The 21513-nt window shown below is 53.5% G+C and overlaps 1 protein-coding gene across 3 annotated transcripts in view; it reads right to left on the reverse strand.

Annotated features, from left to right (window-relative positions):
- LOC123346492 (E3 ubiquitin-protein ligase TRIM39-like) overlaps positions 1–21513 on the reverse strand; it is a 38678-nt gene that overhangs the window by 9783 nt on the left and 7382 nt on the right. The window contains exons 3-6 of one of the 3 annotated variants that reach the window (XM_044983924.1): positions 20063–20293; positions 19546–19568; positions 19343–19446; positions 10735–11344 (exon numbers count right to left, since the gene is read on the reverse strand). In XM_044983924.1, coding sequence (XP_044839859.1) covers positions 10785–11344; positions 19343–19446; positions 19546–19568; positions 20063–20293 — 918 coding nt within the window. In that variant the 3' untranslated portion in view covers positions 10735–10784. Of the gene's footprint in view, positions 1–10734; positions 11345–19342; positions 19447–19545; positions 19569–20062; positions 20294–21513 lie in introns of those variants that run through there. The other 2 variants (XM_044983925.1, XM_044983926.1) reach the window with 2 other exon arrangements.

Below are 21513 nucleotides of genomic sequence, written 5' to 3' on the forward strand. Positions count from 1 at the left end.
GATGAGGTGGCCTTCGTTTGGACTCTTTCGAACAGGCTTGCCTTAAGAGGAGGTAAGGAGCCAGTATCGAAAGTTATGTTACTGGTTTTGTTGGGGACACAGCAGCAGAGCTGTGGAAATCTTTAAAAATTATGGCCACCCAACGTCCCAGAGGTATTTCTTCCGAGAGTGAAACCCCCTCCATGTTATTTCGATGATAGGGTGTAAACCACGGCGTGTTTTAACTCGTCAGTTGGTCCCCACTGCACCTGCCCCTATTTCTCCGCATGGGGACTCTCCTCCCAGAGTGCAAAGGGGAATCTGGCAGGACTCCAGATCGGTATCTCTGCAGGAGGGATAAGGAGGAGGAATGGAAGGGCACACCTCAGAGATAGGACTAAAAATTTTTTTAACCTTAGGCAAAAGGATCAAGCAGATCGCAGCAGGATGAATACTACTCTTATTTCATTTTTTGTGAATCAGTCGAGTACCCCTAGTATGGGATTATTTCTTAAAGTTTCGACCTGGTTGGGGAGGTGAGTCAGTCACTTCAGTGCTGGTCGTAGCCTGATTTTGCATGGGAGAAAGTAAGGGAAAGTTAGTTAAAAAGAAAGAGAAAAAGGAAAAATATAAGTTAATGGCTTTAGCTTTTCGCGGTGGTATTCGAGCAGAAGAAGCACTGGTGGCCGTGGCAGGGGATTTCAGGGTGCTCGGGGAAGAGGGTACCTGGCAACCCCAGCCACCAGGAAATTGTTTTCAGTGGCGGACAGCCTCCGGTCACTTTTAAACGTGAATGCTCCCTGGGGTCGCCCAGAGGGTCCAGGGTAGCCATCCGCAGATACTAACACCAGGGTCGAATACACCCCTGCAAAAAAAACCACCAGCCCTGACCGTGCCTCAAGGCCTGGATCAAACTACGGGCAACTGCAGCAGCTGCAGCCAAACTCACCCTTCTCAATGACGGTACCCCGGGGGCGAAGGCAAACAATCTGTTGGTCTTATTTCCTTAATGTCTTTTGCCGGCTCTTTCCTCACTTTATCCCCTCCCAGCTAAGTGCCTCCAATCTAACCCTTTCAGTCCAGGGGATGCCTGTCTGTTTCCTCATTGATACTGAAGCTACTTTCTCTTCTTTTAATTTCATGCCCCTTCTCCCTGGCTATCCTCTGAGCGTTAAAAAACTGCAACTGGGGTGGAAGGCACTACACCCAGTCTTTCTCTTGGAACTCTCTTTGCCTCTAAAATGTTATTTATGCTGATAATTGTTTTTCTCACCGATTTTTTCTTTTTTCCCCAGCTTTGTCCGATCCCTTTGATGGGGCCAGGGATTTATTCTGTAAGCTTGAGGCTACTTTAAACCTGTCACTCCTGAAGGGGTTTGGATTTATTGATTGACAGGTTGTTAGTAAGATTCACGGCCCCAGCTCAGGGTAATTGGGAACCCCCCCCCCCTCTCTCACCCCTGACACTCACTGACTTGCACTTTCAAACCCTCTGGGGAATTTCTGACACTGATTGTTGGCATGCTCCTTTAGGCAGAGCCCGTACGGATTCAAGTGAAGCCCTCCTTAGCCCCCCCCCGTTCAGTCCCCCAATACCCCCTGTCGCTGGAAGCCCGGGAGGGCATCCGCCCCATTGTCGAGGGATTCATTGCACAAAAGCTAGTCCGCCCTCAGCGCACTCCCTGTAATACCCCTATACTGCCTGTCAAAAAGCCTCCTAAAAAGGACGGAGACCCTATTCGTTGGCGCTTTGTACAGGATCTACGGGTTATTAATCAGTATGTGGTCCCTCTTCATGCAGTAGTTCCTGATCCAGCTACTATCATCAGCCAAATCCCCTGGGATGCTGAGTGGTTCCACTGTTTATTGACTTAAAATCAGCCTTTTTCAGCATTCCTGTGCACCCACAGACTCTCAATATCTCTTTGGTTTCACCTGGGAGGGACAAAGTTATGTCTGGCAACGACTTCCTCAAGGCTACAGAGACAGCCCACGATTTTCAGCCAATGCCTCCGCCACGACTTGAAAGGCTTCACCAGTCCGCAGGGATCCACTGTTAGTCCTATACGTAGATGACATCCTACTAAGTAACCGCGAAAGAAGCCGCCCTCCGCATCGATGGCTCGCCTCCGTACCCTTTGGAAAGCCTCACAGTTTTCCCAGACCGTGCCGCTGAAAGAACAGATCCACTCGTTCCAACCAGGGGACTTCGTCTGGGCCAAAAAGTTCATTCGTGGCAACGCCCTCCAGCCGAGGTTTACTGGACCGCACCAGGTTCTTTTAACAACCCAGACTGCAGTGTTCCTGGAAGGACGCAAATCCTGGATCCACCACTCCCACGTCAAGCCAGCCGTAGTGGACCACAGTGACGGACCAGCAGCTCTTGCCACCACTGAGGACACTGCCTCTGACCAGTGGACCAGCTTACCTCTTTCAGACATCAGACTTAAATTGACTCGGAAAAAAATAAGAGGACCTTTTATTCTGACAACTGTATGTTTTTTATTATGCCTTTTTAGTTTATTTTCTGCTTATAAAAATAATGCTTTTATTAAATATTCCCACGAGGTTAAAACTCGTATTTTAGGAAATAGAAGTAATTGCTGGGTATGTACTCAAGTTCTAGTAAATGCAGAACAGGGACTCCCCTTCACACCATTCCCCTGACCACTGCTAATATAACTTGAATGCCACGGCTAGAGTAAAAGATCCAGTCCAACACAATCTTACATGGAACAAAACAGGAGTGCCAATTAACAGATATCTCAGGGTAACCAATGAAAACTGCGACCCTATTTAAGAATCAGGCCGGGAAAATGTCCCAGCTGCGCCAGTTAGCTTTGCAAAACCAAATGGCTTTAAAACATAATGTTAGCAGCCTAAAAAGAAACTTGCGCCCTCATAAATAAAAAATGCTGTGTTTTTGGTAAACGACACCTACCCTGACACTTTTCAACGTACCAAACATCTAAGGGAAATGGCTAAAAACTACTCCTCTGGCCAGCCACCTTATGATTGGTGGGGAGCCTTATAAAATTGGCTGCCTGGATTTGGGTGGGTTAAAAAACTCTTGGTGGGTATTGTTGGGGCCATAGTAATCCTTATAATACTGTGTTGCTGTATTCAGTGTGTCCCCTCCCTCATAAACTCATGTGGGTCAGTTTATTCTTTTCCTACTTCAGCCAAAGGCCTTACTCTCTTTGAGTTGGCCCAGGCTGAAATTGCCAAGCGGCCCTTGGCTCCTTAAAATGGGGTGTAGCTTTTGGTAAATAGTTATCCCAAAGCTACAAATGGAGGAATGTTGAGTCTGAACTTTTCATGAGTTTAAACTTAACCCAGACTTGATGTCTCTATCTGAAACTTTTAATCAAAGCTATGACCTGCGAACTACTCATGACAACCCCCCCCCCAATAAGCAGCCATCTCCTCCTTTGTCTTTTCTAATTTACATTTTTAACCATGTTTTATCCTGTAGAATCTTAATTGATTATGCATGACCATTATGATCTGTTAATCACTTTGTTTACTTCTGTGTATAAACATTGATGCTCACCCCTAATAAACTTGCCACACTTACTCCGAAGCTTTTATGCTAAGGATGGTGTGAGCCGGTTGATCAACAAATTGTTTGTCTGGTCTCTGACAGACTTGTGAGCCCCATACCAACTCCGCACAAACTCGGGTGCTGGTGAGGTGAGTTAAGGACTTGCTTTTTACCTAACAATTTTATGGGTGGATTCAAGGGTTTTGGGGTCCACCCAGTGTTTAGCACAGTGATCTCCTCTAGTGCAGGCTGGCATCAGAGTTTAACCCCTCATGGAGCTAACACAGGAATTCAGAATCCCAGCGAGAAACTTCATCTCCCTGCTGGGCCTGGGACCTTTATCAGATTTGCTGCCCCAGGCACCTGCTTCCTTAGCTGGTGCCTAAAGCTAGGCCCTGGGTCCTGCAATCAGCCCCCTGTGCTGGTGGGGAGGGTCACTGGGGCTTCCCATGGACATCAGAATCCATCCCCCTGTCCTGATGAGCTTGCAGACCTGTGTGTCTAAGGACTGATATTTAGGCTTGGCCAGAATTCATTTTATTTATATGGAATTTTGACAGATAAAATTAATATTTTTTATATTTATCTATTTAAACATTCACAGTTGCACAGTTTATCAATTTAAATGTTCACAGTTGTTGGGAATTTATGGGGGAGGTCAGACAATATTTTGGTCACACGATAATTATTTAATGGCAGGTAAGATACTGAGATTCAGAAAGTTAAAACTTTGTAACAATTAAAACACAAATTGTCAGCATCACTTTTCAAATTATACCAAGTAAACATCCCTTAAATCAAACTCTAATAAGTTCTCATGCTGCATTTTTCTTACTGTGCCTATTTTGTAAATTTAAGTTATCAGTGGAAATGCTGCAGCCTTCCCTTGTCAGAGCCCTAATGCCTATTTCTGAGAGAAGCCCCCACCTGCCAGTAATTGCTCTTGTTCTCCCTACTGCTTTCCTCATTTGGAGGGAGGTCCTGACTGTTCCAGCTCTGCCACTTTAAGGGTAAGAGCCTGAGGAAGAAGTACAGGAAATCCACTGAACTCTGCTCTGTGAAGGAAAACAAAGACATGGCTTGGAGACAGGAAGGCAAATACATGGCTGGGAATGTCAGGAGCAGGGAACCAGCATTTCTAAGGATTTATGTCACTGAAGCAGAAAGCTCTGCAGTGAGGAATATTCAAGAAGGTTGATTCAGCAAAGCACTTATCTGTCCAGCCAGTGCAGCTCAAGCAGAGGCTGGGGGAGAAGCATCTCTCTCTCCTGGGCCGCAGCAGTCTTGGAGCTGGGCTGCCTGAGAATAGGGTGACCAGATGTCCCAATTTTATAGGGACAGTCCTGATTTTTGGGTCTTTTTCTTATATAGGCTCCTATTACCCCCCCCATCCGGATTTTTCACATTTGCTGTCTGGTCACCCTACCTGAGAGGCTAGTGGAAAGCAGGAGCTCACAAAGGATCAGGACAGTACCTCCCAGAGGGAACTTTAATTCCTGCAGAGGGAAGGTTCCCCCTCTCCAGTCAGTGTAACTGGAAAATACAAACCTGTCTGCAGAGATCAGCTGGATTCCCAAAGGCCGCCTCTGGCTTGGCAGCCCCTGCGTTCCAATCTGTTACCTCAGCCCCAGAGCTGGGAGAGAGACACCTCTCTCTTCCCCGGGGCCAGACAGCTCAGCAGGGGTTAGGGGAGAGGCATTGCTCCTTCACCTCAGCAGCCCTGCACACCCCAAACTCCCTCCTATTCCCCCTCCCACCTCACCGCTTACATGTGCTATCCTCTCTGGGGTTCAGGTGCCTAATTAGTGGAGGCCACACACTGCATGGCTCCACTAATTAGGGTGTGCGGCACTTGATGCCCTGCACCTTAGAGAGAAGGCAGGTTCCAGGTTGATTAAATACTGGGAGTGCCCAAGGGAAAATTCCCAGCAGGAAACCATCCCTCTATGGATGATCAATTGCTGAGGAATCCATCAGACCCTAAGGATATCTTTGAGGATATGTGTATGACTATATTAATAATGTGTGCAGGGGTATTCACAAGATTTAGATACGCTTTGGTAATTATAATCTTGCTTGTGACTCTAATAAAACTTGTAATGAAGATTAGACGTGGCGGATGTATGTGTGGTCACTGCCCTTTGGTCTTCATGAGTTCCTAGAGACCCTACATCTGAAACGCATAGCAGAGGTGACTTTCAATCTGTTGAGCTGGAAACTGTAGCAAACCAGAGCCAAAACCCAGAGTGATGTAAGACAACATCACTACATTTACTCTAAATAGATAAAGGCTACACTTCATATTTTAAGACTCTGAAATTACACTTCCTAGTGTCAGTGCTTTACCTTCCTCATCAGCATTTTATTTATTAGTGTAATTAACTAATGGCAGAAAGGTTGTGATTGGACCTTTCTGGGGCACAGACCTTTACCAACATCAAGCTCCCTTCCACCTAATCCTGAATTGAGGTGATGCAGCCACAATTTTTAAAGGTGACCAAGAAAAGATCAAATAATGAGTTTTCTGATCGTTGTTTCCTTGGGATCAATAGAGGTGAAAAAGGCCTTCAAACTTTTTTATTCTTTTACTAATTAAAAATTCTGTTCTTAAGAACACTTGGCACAAAAGATCTGTTTAGTTCAATATTCAGCACCTCCCTCTGTGCTGAGAATCTGAGGCCAGGTTTCGAGTAGGAAATTAAGTGGGTAGAACTACACCCCTCGGGGTGTGAAAAATCCACCCCCGATTGACACAGTTAAACTGATCTAACCCCTGTGTAAACCTGTCAACAGGGGAGGGCTTCTTCCAACACAGCTACCAGCTCACAGGGAAGTTGGTGCAGGGAGCATCTTCACTGACGTGCTACAGCAGCACAGCTGTGCCACTGCAGTGTTTTAAGTGTAGACTGGCCCTAAGAAAACTCCAAATACACATGGTAGTTTCCCAACCAGCCACAGCAACAACAGGGGAGTGAAGGTATTTTAGGGAGAAAACTCAAGAGCAATTCATTTTTTAGGTGGAAAAATCCCTGCCAGGAATCTGTCAGGCCTCCCCTCTGTGACCTAGAGAATCACAAAAGGAAGCAGATCCCAGTTATTCTCTCCTCTTCAGGTCATCTTTAAGGAAAGGCCATTTTTTTAAATTCTAGACACTCGTCTCCAGCTGCAGATGTTGCTGTTTTCTCTCTAATTCTTCCATTTGGAAATAAAATCCCCACTGATATCACCCCATTTCCTCTGGTTATTAATGTATGATGTAAAATCCTCTACAGTGAGAAGAACCTTGTCCCCCATGGTGACTGCCCAGCCCCAGCTGCTGCCTCCCCCAGCCCAACCCAGCTCCCCCCAACGTGTTCTGTGTTGTAATAGAAATAAATATTTTAAAATGTAGAAAAACATCCAAAAATATTTAATATATTTCAATTGGTATTCTACTGTTTAACAGTGCGATTAAAACTGTGATTAATCATGATTAATTTAAAATTGGTTTTGATAATTTAATTTTTTTAGTTAATTGAATGAGTTAACTGTGATTAATCACCAGACCTAATTCATAACAGTGATCACCCCAGTAGAGAGGAGTGCGGGATCCAGCCTTCCCGACTGCTCTCACTGTTGATGCTAGAGCACCAAGTGTGGCTGTGCTTTGCCGACAGAAGGCGCATAGTGTGAACATGCACAAGCGATGTAATTATACTGGTTTTTGATTGTCAGTGTAACTTGCATTGACAAAACACTAGTGTAGACAAGGCCTAACACCCCTCCCAAGGATCTTTCTAGCAGCTGGAAGAAAGTATAAAAGAGGAAGAGTGACATCATCACTTGCAGGGCCGGCTCTAGGTTTTTTGCCACCCCAAGCAAAAAAAATTTTGGCTGCCCCCCACCCCAGCCCTGGGCTCCTCACCACACCCCATGCTGCCCCAGCCCTGGGCTCCACCCTTCCCCCCCACCATTGCCCCCACCACACCTCCTGCCGCCCCAGCCCTGGGCTCTCCCCCACTCCACATGCACCCTCCTTCCGCCACAGCCCTGGGTAGGTCATTCAGCAGGAATTTTGGATGTGCACAGAACACAGGCAAGATTGGTTCCATATGGTTACAGAGCTGCAGTAAGGTGGAACAATTTTCAGCTTGTGTGATTGGAGGAGATCTGGATGCATATTATAAGACTGTCCTCCATAAATGAGGAAAAGTTGAGGTGCCTTTATTATTCTTTTGTTCCACTCTTTGTTTCTATGGGGAATTTGCCAATGCAATATCACAGTCTTCCTTTTAAACAAACAAAACAAACAAACAAACAAGCAAACAAACAAAAAAGGCAATGGCTGTTGAAAATAGCAATTCCAGTCCTAATAACCACTGGGAAGCATTTCTTGCTCAATTTTATCCTACTTTTTCTACAGCAAATTACAGTGGATCAGTGTATTTGATTTGGGAGAAATGAAGTAACAGCTGCCCAAACTGAGCCTGAGCAATCCTGAATTTCGAGGTGTTCAAATCTGGAAGGCAGGTGCTGGGGGGGCAGGGAGCTGTGGCTTCGCGGGGGAGCACAGCAGCATAGTCATCTCCCGGTGGGTGCTAAGGGGACGGGGGGGGGGGGGAGATGCCATAACATGTGTCTCCTTCCCTCCTCCCTCTACAGGCGCAGTCCCTTTGTTGTAAGGTAGCACAGCACAGAGTGGCAGCGCAAGGGGCAGCTCCATCCCCCACTGAACAACGATGAAAAATGTTTGCTGCCTCCTGAAGAACATTGCAAAAGAAGGGGCTACATTTTGTTTTAGTTTTAGAAAGTATTTGCTTATATGGCTTATAGTTCCAAGAGTGCTGCTGCACAGGGTGCAGGCAGGGATGCCAGCAATGACCCTCTGCTATGTACATCGGCCAAACAGGACAGTCTCTACAGAAAAGGATAAATGGACACAAATCAGATACTAGGAATGGCAATATAAAAAAAACATGTAGGAGAACACTTCAATCTCCCTGGCCACACAATAGGAGATTTAAAGGTGGCCATCCTGCAGCAAAAAAACTTCAGGACCAGACTTCAAAGAGAAACTGCTGAGCTTCAGTTCATCTGCAAATTTGACACCATCAGGTCAGGATTGAACAAAGACTGTGAATGGCTTGCCAACTACAAAAGCAGTTTCTCTCTGTAAGCTGGCGAGTCGGGGCTCAACCCTCCTGCTGGGCCGGAGGGGAGCCACACCGACTCGCCCCTTGTCCCCTCTACGTGGGAAGTCCAGGCCCTCTGGAGCAGGGGGGCTGGATAACAGCAATCAGTCTCAATATAAGTCCAGGTTCAGATCCTCAGGCAGGGGCCGCACAAGGCACACAGTCACTAAGTATACGCCCCGGCCCTCAGTTAGGGCAGGCAGCCGGACAGCAGTCCTTGGGCGCAGACCCTTATAGCAGGAGCCGGGCACCCGCACAGTCAATACAAGCTCAGGCCTCTGGAGCAGGGGCTGAGCAACAGCAAAGTCAATACAAGCTCAGGCCTCTGGAGCAGGGGCTGAGCAACAGCAAAGTCAATACAAGCTCAGGCCTCTGGAGCAGGGGCTGAGCAACAGCAAAGGTAATTGCAGGCTTCCGTGCCTGAGCGCTGAGGTGAGGGGGAAACTGCCACCCGCGAGTGGGGTGGCAGGGGGAACACAGGCCCGCCCTCTCCACTGTGTTCCAGCCCGGGGCCCTATTAGCGGCTCTCACGGCCGCTGGTCAGTGGGGTCCTGACCGCAACACACTGACATGGGCACCTCAGTGTCCGTAGCCTGACAGGGGTCGGCTATCCCCGGGCTACACTCCATATCCCCCACGGGGCCTACCTGCACACTTGTACCAGGTTCGGGCCAGTCAAAGGTCCTCGGCTCCTCCGGGTCCAGGCTTGGTGGGAGGTCTAGTAGCACCTCCGGAAAGTCCGGCCAGGCCTGCTCCGGCGGCTCCTCCGGGTAGCAGGGCCGGGGAAGCCCCGGTGGCTCCTCTTCGGGGGGGGCGCAGGGGCGGTCCGGCGGCTCGTCCCAGTACCGGTCACGGGGCAGCTCTGGCGGCTCCTCCTCGTAGTGGGCGCGGGGAAGCGGAGGCCAGTCTGGGCAGCTGCCTTGGTTCCTGGAGGGCTCCCAGTCAGGAGCTCCCGCCGGCACGTCTGCTCCCGGCGGCTGCTGGCTCCTGACTGAGCTCTGGCATCTTCCTTTTATACTTCCTGTCCCGCCCCTTGACTTCCGGGGGGCGGGAACAGGAAGTGGTGTCTCAGCCCACTTGGGCGTCTGGCCGGGAGCTCCCTCTGCTGGGCCGGAGGGGAGCCACACCGACTCGCTACACTCTCCCTTGGTGTTCACACCTCAACTGCTAGAAGAGGGCCTCATTCTCCCTGATTGAACTAACGTCGTTATCTCCAGCCTGCTTCTTGCTTGCATATTTATACCTGCCTCTGGAAATTTCCACCACATGCATCCAATGAAGTGGGCATTCACCCACGAAAGCTCATGCTGCAAAACGTCCGTTAGTCTATAAGGTGCCACAGGACTCTTTTCTGCTTTTAATTCTATCATTTTTTCAACTATTAATTTTCAAAGGTGTAGTGCAGCAGGTGGGTGTATGTGCCCTGCCTGCCAGAGAGAACCAATCAAGACAATAAGGCGGGGGGGGGGGGGTGAAAGAGAGAGAGAGCAGCTACACATGTGTGTAGTTGTGATGTTTATGACACATGTACATTGTAACCGAACAACCCAGTCTGACAATTTAATAGTTTATTTTGTTAAGATAAAAATTTTGGATTTCTTGAAATTCCACAGTTGAAATACAAATGACATTATTTAGAGAAGTTAAACTTCACTATAGATTTGAGGGAAAGATAAAAAATGTAAATAATTCCATTTCTACAAATATATTTAGATGCTTGTTTTTTAAATACTGTTGAAATGTAAAGTAAAATATTCTTGTATTTACACCTTGTTACAACAATATTTTCTAGTTAAAATAATCTTTTTTCTTTCATATTTTATATTGAGATTTCACAGGGGTAGAAAATTCTGGCCAGAGTGAATGACCCCATCCCCCACCATCTGCTACCCCTGGGGCAGGGGACGGGGAAGGTGGGGGCTGGGGGTTCCCAGGTGTCCGGTTTTCGACTGGAAGCTCCAGCTGAAAAGGGAAACTGGCAGCGTCCGGTCAGCACAGAAAGTCCAGTTGCTGCAGTAACTGGCCCCCACCACTGGGGGTGGGAAGAGCAGCTGGGCTGGGAGGGGCCAGTCTGTGCCGCGGGGTCACTGTCAGGGACCGAGATTCCCTCCGGCCTGAGCTGGGACCGGGCAGATTATCAGGGGAGCCGCGTTTGTACCCCCAGCGTTGAGACCAGGATAGAAATAAGGACGGAGCTTCCCGGAGAAGGTGCCAGTGAAAGTGAAGAGATGGGACCTGTTAGTCACATTGTAAAACGAGACCTCGCCCGCCTCATAGTCCAGGAAAATCCCCACCCGGCTGGGCCTGACGCTCACGGGGAGGGGGGTCGAGGGGGAGGTGCGGGCCTCGTATCCCCCATCCCTCAGCCACACGACCCAGTGTCCATTCCTAGGTGAGAGTCTGACCTGCCCCTTCCTGCTCACAGATTCCCTACAAACCCCCAGTACCCACTCAGTCTTGTCTCCCACCTCCACCTCCCAGTAACGCCTCCCGCCCGCGAACCCCTCAGCGCCCAGAATTTCAGGGTACGTATCAAATCTCTCAGGGTTGTCGGGCAGATCCTGGCGTTTTTCTCCGAGTCTCACACGTTTCCGATCCTCCGACAGGACGAGTTTGGGATGAGCCGAGTCTGGATCCAGAGTCACGTCCACTGGGGAGAGAGTCACAGAGTCAGGACTAGGGGCAGGGGCTGGTCACTGAGATCAAAGGGAAATTAACCTGCAGCCCCATTAATCACTGGGGGGGGGGAGGGGTTGTGGCCTGAGTGGAGTCAGGGCCCCTCTGCCTGTGAGGAAACAATGAGGGAAGGGGCAGGAGGAGCGGGGGAGGGGTTGGAAGGTGTCAGGGGAGGCGGGGGAGGGGAGGTGACTGATGCTGGGAGAGGAAAGCGGAGGGGGAGGTGACAGGAGCAGGGGGAGGAGGGAGGGACATGGGGTGGGGCAGGCACAAGGGCTATGGGGTGATAAGGGAAGAGAGGGGCACCAGGACGACAGGGGTGTGAAGGGAAGGGCAGGTTCCAGGGGGCTGCAGGGGGAGAGGGGAGGGGAGGGGTGGGCTCCTTGGGAGCAGAAGGGGACAGACCCGAGGAGGCTGCGGGGGGCAAGGGAAGGGGCAGGCACCAGGGGGCAGAGGGGGGTGAGGGAATGGGGGAGCTCCAATGGGCAGGGGAAATCAAGGGCAGAATGAGCTGCCAGGGGGTGAGATGATGAGAAGTGGGGGAGGTGGAATCATGGGGGGGGGAGCGAATGAACAGGTATTGGTGCCAAAGGGGCAGAATGGGGGGGAGGGAGCAGGTGAGCAGAAGGGGGGCAGAGAGGGGTGTGGAGAAGGGCCGGCCCTAGGGGGCAGAGGTGTGTGCAGGGAGATGTGGGCACCAGGGGGGCCGCGGGAGGCTGCAGGGAGGGTGGGGCCCAGAGGGTAGGAGAGGGGGAGGGGAGGGGTGGGGCAGTGCTGAGGTGAGGGGAAGGGCTGAGACCAGGGGTCCCAAAGGCGGGTGAGGGAAGGGACTTGCACCAGGGAGGCAGATGGGGCCAGGGTAGAGCTGGGACTTGGGGCACAGGAGGAGCTGGCACCAGGGAACTGGAGGGGCGGTGAGAGGTGCAGATGTCATGGAGCCAGAGGGGGAGGGGAGGGGCAGGGGTGAGAAATAAAGAGAAGGTGGCATGGGTGATGGTGGCAGAGGGGCGAGAGGACAGCAGGGTCAGTGGGGCAGAGGGTGGGGAGGGGCTGGGCACCAGGAAGGAAGGGGCCAAGGGGAGGGTCAGGTGTTGGGGGGCAGGAGGAGGAAGGAAGGGGCAGGCAGCAGGAGGATGCAGGGGGAGGGGGAGGGCAGGTGCCAGGGGATTCAGGGGGTTGAGCAGAAGGGCAGGCACAGGGTGGGCAGAGGACAGGAGGGACAAGCACCAGGGGGCAGAGAGGGGTGAGAGGCAGGGCAGGTGGGCCGAGGGAGGTGCTAGGAGAGGGGATTGGGGAGAGGCAGGTGCCAGGGGGTCAGAGTGGGGCTAGAGGAGGGGTGGGCACAGGGGGGTGAGGGAAGGGGCGGGTGCCAGGGGTCAGAGAGGGTGGGGAGAGGGGCAGGTGTCAGGAGGGCTGAGGGGAGTAAGAAGGGTGAAAGTCAGGACAGCAGAGGAGGGTGAGGGGAGGGGTGGGAGACATGGCACAGAGGAGGGAAAGGGGAGAGGTGGACGCCAGGACATAGCGGGGGTGTGAAGTGATGGGAGGGCTCCAGGGTGCAGAGGATGTTTGGGGGAGAGGGGCAGATGCCAGGATGGCAGGGGGAGAAGGGATGGGCTGTTCCAGTGGGGCAGAGATGGGTGGAGGGCAGGGGCATGTGCCAGGGAGGCAAAGTGGGAGTAGAGGGGCAGGAGCCCAGGGGAGCAGAAAGGGAGTGAGAAGAGAGGGAGGGATGTTGTTGAGGGGTCAGAATAGACGCAGGGTCCAGGGTCCCTCACAGGGGTGGGGGAAGGGTAAGGGACGGGTGGCAGCCAGAGAAGGGGGAGGGAGAGGCAGGGCCCAGGGAATCTCTGTTGCTTTCGGGCCATGTGTGGTTGGTTTCTCGCTCAGAGCAGGTCAGTGCTGTCCCCACACACACTGGGGGTGCAGCCCTGCCCCAGGGGGAGCAGCTGGGACTCTCCATGCTGGAAGGCCCCACAGGCCCCACCTTCCAGCCAGGGAAACCCCACAGCCAGGCTCTCCCCTTGCCGGGCTGAGTCCCACCCCCACGGGGGCAGTTGCCTGGATTGGGCTCACTTGGGGGGCATTACAGTGGAAGATTTGGGGGGGGGGTATAAATGTGCACTAATGGGCTGTTGCTAATGAGGCCAGGGCAGTGGGGAAGGGAAGGGGCATTTCCCCACTTACTGCCCCCTCCATCTGGGAGAAACTGCACCGGGGACCAGTCCCCGTTCACACCTGCACAGCGCGTCTACACTAGGGGTTTGCACCGGTGCAGCTACATCAGTGCAAGGAAACCCCGGCAGACATGGCTGAGACACTGCTGTGCCAGGGGCCGTAACCCCTCCCCTCACTGGGGTTATGGATCAATAATTACAGGGTCACTGGAGCAGAGGATCTGGACTCTGGGCTCTCAGATGGGGGCCCGACCCACTGGGCTGCAGAGTCATTTTCACCCCCACACTCTGGCCCAGTGCCCATGGCAGTGTTTAGACACAGGGGGACGTCATCAGACACCTGGAGCCCAGCGGTTCAAGCTTTCATGGCATCACCCAGGGGGATTGAACCTGGGGCTCCCAGCTGAGGGCCCAGCCACTGGGCTAAAGGCTACAAGGGAAGCGGCGGCACCTTCTTCTCTTAATTGAAACTAGTCAGCAAACCCGACATGGATTCGCGAATAGTTTCTGTTGATCCGAAATATAATTTTGCAGCAAATAAACTATTTGTCCAAAACATTTCACCCAGCTCCACTGCAAACCTGTCTGAGCAACTTAGGAGCCCCAATCCCAGTGACTTGCAATGAGAGACTGTCAACATCCCCAGAAACGCAGTTACAGGCAGGCCGGGCTCCGGACATCAGCGATGAAACACTCCAGAGCTGCTCTTTAATTTGCCCTTTGCAGACAAATGCCCCCTGGACCCCTGATCTCACCCCCACAAATCAGGCTGAAAATGGAGACTTGGCTCCAGCCTGAACTCTCTGCCCAGAGCCATTTGTCCCATGGACGATGCTAGCGGCACAGACCCTCTGCAGCTGCACCTGGGCATCTCCCAGGGCGGATAACAGTCACAGAGACCGTCTCAGAGCCCCAGGAGTTCAGGTGTCTCCATCTAACAACTGCGTCAGCCACCCCCCTCGCTCTCATTAACCAGCCCTGGGTCAGACCAGCTGGGAACTTTCACACCCAGACTCTGGCGACACTTTGGGTCCTTCTACACAGCCTGCAGCAGCGAGTCTTGGAACAGGGTGGACAGATTCAGGCTGGCGGGGCTCCCTCTTTGGAATTAAAAATAGCCACATAGATTTTCAGGTTCTGGCTGGAGCTCAGGCTCTGAAGCCCAGGGAGGAGCCAGGTCTGCCCCTCACAGTGCAAGAGGGGACATTGTCTGTGTCCACATCCCCTTCACCCCCTTCCTGGGACGAGGAACAGCAGCCCCAGGGCCCCTCCCTTCACCCCCAGTGCAGGGGAGTGAGAGCCCTCAGCCTCCTGGGCAGTGGGGCCTCCCAGCACAGGTTCCTGGGTGAGCGTGAAAGTGTCTCCACACAGAGAGCTCTGTGCACCCGGCAAATACACAGATGTGCCCGTGGATCAGGATCCGGGATGGTGCTCTCCCCGGGAGTGATGGAAGCTCCCTAAAAGTAGAGGGGTCACCCACTCGTGCCAGCCCTTCTCCCCGAGCTCCTGTCCCCGCACCTCTGAACCCTCGATCTCACACTGCCCCTTCTTCCTGAGCCCCTGCCTTCACACCACCTCTTCCCCAACACCCAGAGCCCCTGGTCTCTCCTCTCGGCCCACTCCCCCATCCTCGCTCACCCTTATGGCTGGTAATAAGTGGGAGGGAACAGCCCTCCCATTGGTAAAAGTGATGGGGCCATGGCCCCCTGACCCCCTCTTCCAGTGCCCCTTACTCACTCCCCAACCCCAGTAGGAGAAGACCCTTGGGGCAGTGTCAGTGAGTTCGGTGCTGAGGATACGAATTGGGTTTTACACCCCGGCTGCTGGAGCTCTGTGTATCGAGGGTATAAGGAAACAGAGGACGTGTCAGCTCCCCACTGTCCTGCCAACATGGCTCAGCCCTGACAGCTGCAGGAGCCTCTCCCTGGGGAGGAATCGTCCCTGCAGCCCCTTCAGGCCTTGGCCTCCCTCCGGAGGTGCCTGGTGAGGCTGTCGTTAAGGTGAGTTACAATGTGAGCTCCTGTCCACTGGGAACTGGACTCTGAGCCTGGGCACTCCCAGCCATTCAGTGCGATACCAGCGATGCTCAGGCTTGGAGACACAGAGAACCTGTCCAAGGAGCAATGGGCACAATCTGCAGCAAGGGAGGTTGAGGCTGGAGATGAGGAAACACTTTCTAATTCTCAGGGCCGTGAAGCTCTGGATCCGGCTCCAAGGGAGGTTGTGGGATCCCCGTCACTGGAGGTTTGTAAGAACAGGTTGGACAAATCCCTGCCAGGGATAGTCTAGTCCCTGACCTAGCGTGGGGGGCTGGACTAGGTGACCTCTCGAGGGCCCTTCCAGTCCTGCATTGCTCTGGTGCCAGCTTACAGCAGTTCCTGGGGCTGGGCCCAGGGCCCTGGGGGCTCTAAGCCTGGTGAGTGGCAGGTGACAGAGTTAACACTGTTAGTGACCATGGCAGCTGGCAGCTCAGCGTCCCTGCCAGGGGCCTGGGCTGGCATGTGGCTGCCGGTACCTGGCTCAGCAGGGTGTTACTGGGCCATGTGGACAGGACCTAGGGTTGGCACCTGTCCATAGGGTTGCCAGGCATCTGTTTTTTTATTGGAACGCCTGGTCGAAAAGGGACCCTGGCGGCTCCGGTTGCCACAACCGACTGGGACATTAAAAGTCTGGTCAGTGGCGCAGTGGGGGCCCGGGGCTAAGGCAGGCTCCCTGCCTCCCTAGGTCCGTGCAGCTCCTGGAAGTGGCCACCAATTTACTTCCCTGGAGTTTGAAACTTTTCTAGCAGAACATAACCAAGTGTCAGCCATGGTCAAGCCTCCCTTTGAATACAGGTTGGCTCTGGGGGTGGGAGGAAATGTATCAAGAGGGCTGGTCCTTTTAGGGGAGTCAGGGACCAGACTACCTGTGACAGGTCCCTGTAAGGGAGAATGAGACAACCCAGACCAACCTGGAAGTAATTAAATCCCTAGGTGGCTAGTCGGCAGCAAAACAGCAAATGAGGCTGATAAAGGGTTTCCAGGGCTCAGCTGAAGGGATCCTAGGGACAGGAAGCTGCTGAGGAGAGGAGCTCCCAGGAGAGCTCACAGAGCAAGGAGCCTGGAAGGGGCTCCTAGAGCAGTGCTCCCCAAACTGTGGGTCGTGACCCCCTAGAGGGTGTGTAGGAACATTTGGGGGGCCTGACGGGGCCTGGACCAGCCCCCATGGTGGCGGGAAGGGAATGTCACCCAGCCCTGCTTTGCCCCCAGCTCCACTCCGGCCCCACCCTCAGCCCCAGCTGCATCTCGGGCCCCGACTTCAGCCACCGACTCCCGGCCCTGCTCCAGGCTGAGAACCCAGCTGCAGCCCCAGCCCCAAACATGGTTCTACCCCGGGCTGAAGCCCCCAGCTCCCGGCCCCAACCGCGGGTCCACTCCCAGCCATGGCGCCCAGCTTCTGGCCCCAACTGGAGCCCCGTTCCTGGCCCAGCTCTTGACAACAGCTCTCACGGCTGGGGCGCAAACCAGGTAAGGAAGGGCTTGAACAAAACAGTTTGGAGATCACTGTCCTAGGCAGAGGAGCTCCCCTAAGAGATGCCAGAGATGACAATGACAGCAGCAGCTGTAGCAGGACAGAACCCTGGAGAGCTGCCCCCGGATGGAGAAAGTGGATGCAGAGAATAAAGGCACAGTCTGAAATGACCCAGCTCCAGGAGGGAGGGCTGGAGTCATCTGATTCCACTATGGAAACTAATCCAAGTCCAGCTTCTGGAAGGACTGAGGGCTCCTGACTTGAGGACAGTGAGGAGCTGCAGTGAGAGCTGGAGGCTGGAGCAGAGTGAGGGAAAGGATTTTATTTCGGGGTTTACTTGGACTCAGAGTGGACCCCAGGAGGGGACTTTTCTCTCAGATCTTTTGGACTGTGGGGCGTAATTTAAGGAGTGCTGAAGAGGGTAAACTGAGGCAAGAAACTTGCCAAGATACCCTGAAATGGCTGAGGCTGGTATCAATAACAACACTCACTGCCCAGCTCCTAAGGTCTGCATGACAGTGCGGGGCCTTCCCCATTGCACACAGGGACCCTGAAGCGCAGGAAGCCCTGGTTACTCTGCCCCACACATTTTCCCAGAGACTCCCCTGAGCTGCCGGACCCGGGTCCCTGGGGTCAGAGCACAGGCAGTCGAGTGGCACTGACCGGCCGGGGCTGCTGGGGTGGGTGGAAGGAAAGGGTTAATCTCAGTGCGGTGGCACTTTGCTGCCCAGCCCGGGCTGGTCTCTGCCCTCTGGGTGCAGCACAGGGCGTGTGTCTCTGAGCAGGTCCCTGCCCACTCACCCGCCATTTGCCCCAGACACAGAGAACCCAGGTGCTGAGGGAAGGAACAGCCCCAGCAGCCGCATTGGCCCTGGCCCGAGCCGAGCCTGCGAGCGCAGCAGCAGAGGCAGCGGCAGAGAGAGGGGCTCAGCCATTGAGAGCAGCAGCGTCCCCACCCGCAGGGGAGGGGTCAGCGCTGGGACAACGGGACGGGCTGGGTCAGGGGCTGGGAGCTCTGGCAGCGAGCGCGGTGACCCTGCTGGAGACCCTGGGCCTGGCAAGCCTGGAGCAGCCAGCGAGTGACTCAGGGCCTGGGACCCTGCCCAGGAAGGGGCTTCTGGGGGGCTGACAGGAGGCTCCCCAGGGGCTGGTGACCCCCTAGAACGAGGCACTGAGGTGACTGGCTCAGGGTCCCGACAGGCTCAGGGGCCAGGGGTGTGGAATGGCCCAGAGCCCAGCCGTGTTCGGGGTCCAGTGGGCAGAGACTGTGCTGGGCTGGGGGCAGTGAACGGGGAGGGGAGCAGGGATGTGCTGGCTCCAGCCCATCACAGACAGGAAGCTGCTTCCCCCACAGCCTGGGGTTCCTGCTCCCTGGAGCCCTGAGATCCTGGCCCTGCAGCGAGCACCGACTCCGCAGCCTCCATCTGCCGGGACAGACACACCCAGCTTGGCCCCTTCCACTGATCCCTGCTGGGGGGAGTAGGGGGTGGGAGGAGAGGAGCGGGCGGGGGCGGGGGCGGGTAGGAGGAATGGGCCAGTTCAACAATCACAGACCGAGCTCATTGAACCTTCCCTCCCTCCTCTCCTCTGCCTTAGTTTCTTCTCTGTCCCTCCTCGCTATCAGGTTTCTGCCTTTCCCCCGGTCTCCACGCTGGGGTTGTGGGAGGGGTTTGGATGGGGGCAGCTCACGCTCAGCCGTTGTGACAGGGTCACACTTGTGAGTGAGTCTCACTCACTGAGCAGGAAACCACTGACCCAACCTCACACTGGGCTGTGCTCAGAGCAGACGAGGGGCCCGTAGGATTCAGCTTGTTACCCAGTAACACACGGCCCAGGTCAGACAACAGCAGCCAGACCGGCCCCTCTTCCAGCTCAGAAAGCTGGGCCAGCCTTGGCTAATGGGGGCTGGGGCAGTGCTGAGCGGTGGCCACACAACGCAGTCCTCACATGTCCCAGGAGAGAGGCACAGACACGTCATCCGTTACCCGTCTGTGCAGCTCCCAGCACAATGGGCCCAGTCCAAGTCTCACAGCACCTGGCTCAGTGACACCCATTAACTCAGCCATGGAGGGGTCAGGATGTCAGAGTGACGGGGCCTGGTCAGACACCTGGGCAAGTACCAGCAGGTGGCTGTAAGTAGCAGGCAAACTGCCCAGCACTCAGCGCATCAGCCTCCAGCTATCACGGCTCCAAGCTTGTCAGCTGGGTGCAAGCGTGTCCTGGGGTCCCAGGCTCTGTCCAGTTCCCCAGGCACAACACAGCTGAATGTCCCAGTAGAATCCACTCACCTCCGAATCTCTGCAGCGCTTCCCTCATGTCAAGGGAAATTTTATACACGTTCTTCAGGTCAGTAGAAACAGCTTCTGGTTCCTGGAGTTTCACATTCTCACTCCTATGAAGAAAACGTCCCATCATCACTCAGCTTCTCTGTACACACAGCATCCCAGAACCACCACCAAGAATATCCAAGCAATGACAATAGGAAACACACCTGCTCAATGTGCTTTTCACATCCTGAAAGGAAAAAAAGAAAAAATGTTTTGTATTAACACAACGTGCATAAAACTTTCATCTAGAAAATAGATCAACCCTCCCAGGCTTCACTGTTTTGTGGTAAAATCTCATACACCATTTTGCATTAACACTTGTTTCATTTATGTAGCTGAGACAGTAATTTAGCTAAAGGATTCTCCCTTCTAGGGACCCAACTCATCAGTATCTGTGTGTATCGCCTGTGTTGGGTCCAATGTTCTGGAGTCAGAGCAGGGATGGGTTCAGCTCAGTATCATTCTTGTATCATCCATTTAATCTCCCATGGCCTCACTGGGTCTCCATGAGGAGAATTCCCCTCCAACATGAACTGGGATATTTTGGAACTGATGGAGCCCTTAGCCGGATGTTCTGTTTGTCAGTAAACCACAGAATACATTTACTCTAATTGTTGGAATCCAGACCCAGGGATCTGAGTTCTAATTCTGGATGGGTGGAGAATTTTGATGCCGTCTCACCTTTAGCAGCTCCACAACTGGTTGCTGACACTTCTCCTCGATCTCTATGATCAGCTGCTGCAGAGAGGAGCTTTGCTGGGAGAGTTTGGTTACATTTTCCCTTAGTCTCTGCAGAGTCTCCCTCTCCTCCTCCTCCAGGCTCTGCAGAAGCAGCTGCTCCTCCTCTCTCAGCAGCGTGTGCAGTTTGTTAAATTCACCTGCAATCGTCTCTCTCTTATTCTTCACTTTCCTCTGGAGATAGAAGAATAGGAAAGGCACAGAGAAAACATGAGCCAGATGTTGAGTTACACAGACTGGGCCTCTGTCCATGAAGCAGGAAATGTTAAATCACTATCAGGTTTGTAAGGATATTTACTTCTTTGAGAAACGTACCACAAAGGGTTTGATTAAGTTCAATATTAATAAGGCCAGTTTGGTAGCAGGGTTGTCTAGGGTGCTTTGTAGAGCTGCAGTATGTTCTTGCAGGTGGCATGGGATGGACACAAGGGAGTGGGGCACACATGGGTGTTGGGCACCCAGGGTATTGTCAGAGCTGGCTTTGGCCTCACCCAGCCTGCCTGAGCACCCCATGCCCATGTGTCCAGTGACCAGCCAGTGTCTTCCTCACACACCCCACACTCTCTGGGGATTTCACTGTGAAAGGCAAGTGAACTGGCACAGACATTGTGTCCCATGGGTTCATCATCTGTCTACAGACAAGCACAGGTAAAGTCACAGTAACAGTAGCAGGTGACTGGGATGAGGTGGCCACATGATGGCAGCAGAGGCTGTGAAGTGGCCAAGCTCTGCCTGGCTTTACACTGACCTGCCCCTGGCTCTGCTGACTCAGGGGGTGTCCACAATGCAATGGAGAAGTGAAGGCAGCAGGTGACGACACACTCCAGCTTGCTCGGGTGTTGGTAGCAGTGAAGCCACAGCAGCAGGGGCTGTACAAACCCACCCAGCCCCCTGGGTAATGACTCAGTGACTAGCCCGCAGCTACTTGTTGGTGCCATTTAGACGCACCCTTGGGGCAGACTTTGCAAAGACCTCAGCACCCACAACTGGGTTTGATGTTCAGAAGAGCTCAGCTCCCAGCCCGGCCCCAGCCCAGCCAGCTGAGTGATGTTGAACCTCACCCATGGAGTAAATCCTCCCCCCAGCTCCCAGCTCTAGTGTCCGGCCCAGGCACTGGGCAGATGCGCTGCAGGGACTGTGGGGGAGAAGATGGGGGAGGATGGAGAAGGAACAATCCCTGTGTCCTCCAGGCTGCAGACACACTGTGGAGCTATTTCATGGAGGCCCCTGAATCCCACTGGCTGCAGCAGCCTCTACACCACCCCCACCTGCAGGAGGGAAACAGGGTCCATGTCATAGTGAAAACACTTCACCCGCTATTGAGAATTTGCCCCTATCAGAGAGCACTGGGGTGAGTTTGCACCACCTCATTAGGGCCAGGAACTGCCCCTCCT

This window comes from Mauremys mutica, chromosome 12 (assembly GCF_020497125.1).
Source record: "Mauremys mutica isolate MM-2020 ecotype Southern chromosome 12, ASM2049712v1, whole genome shotgun sequence".
NCBI lineage: Eukaryota > Metazoa > Chordata > Testudines > Geoemydidae > Mauremys > Mauremys mutica.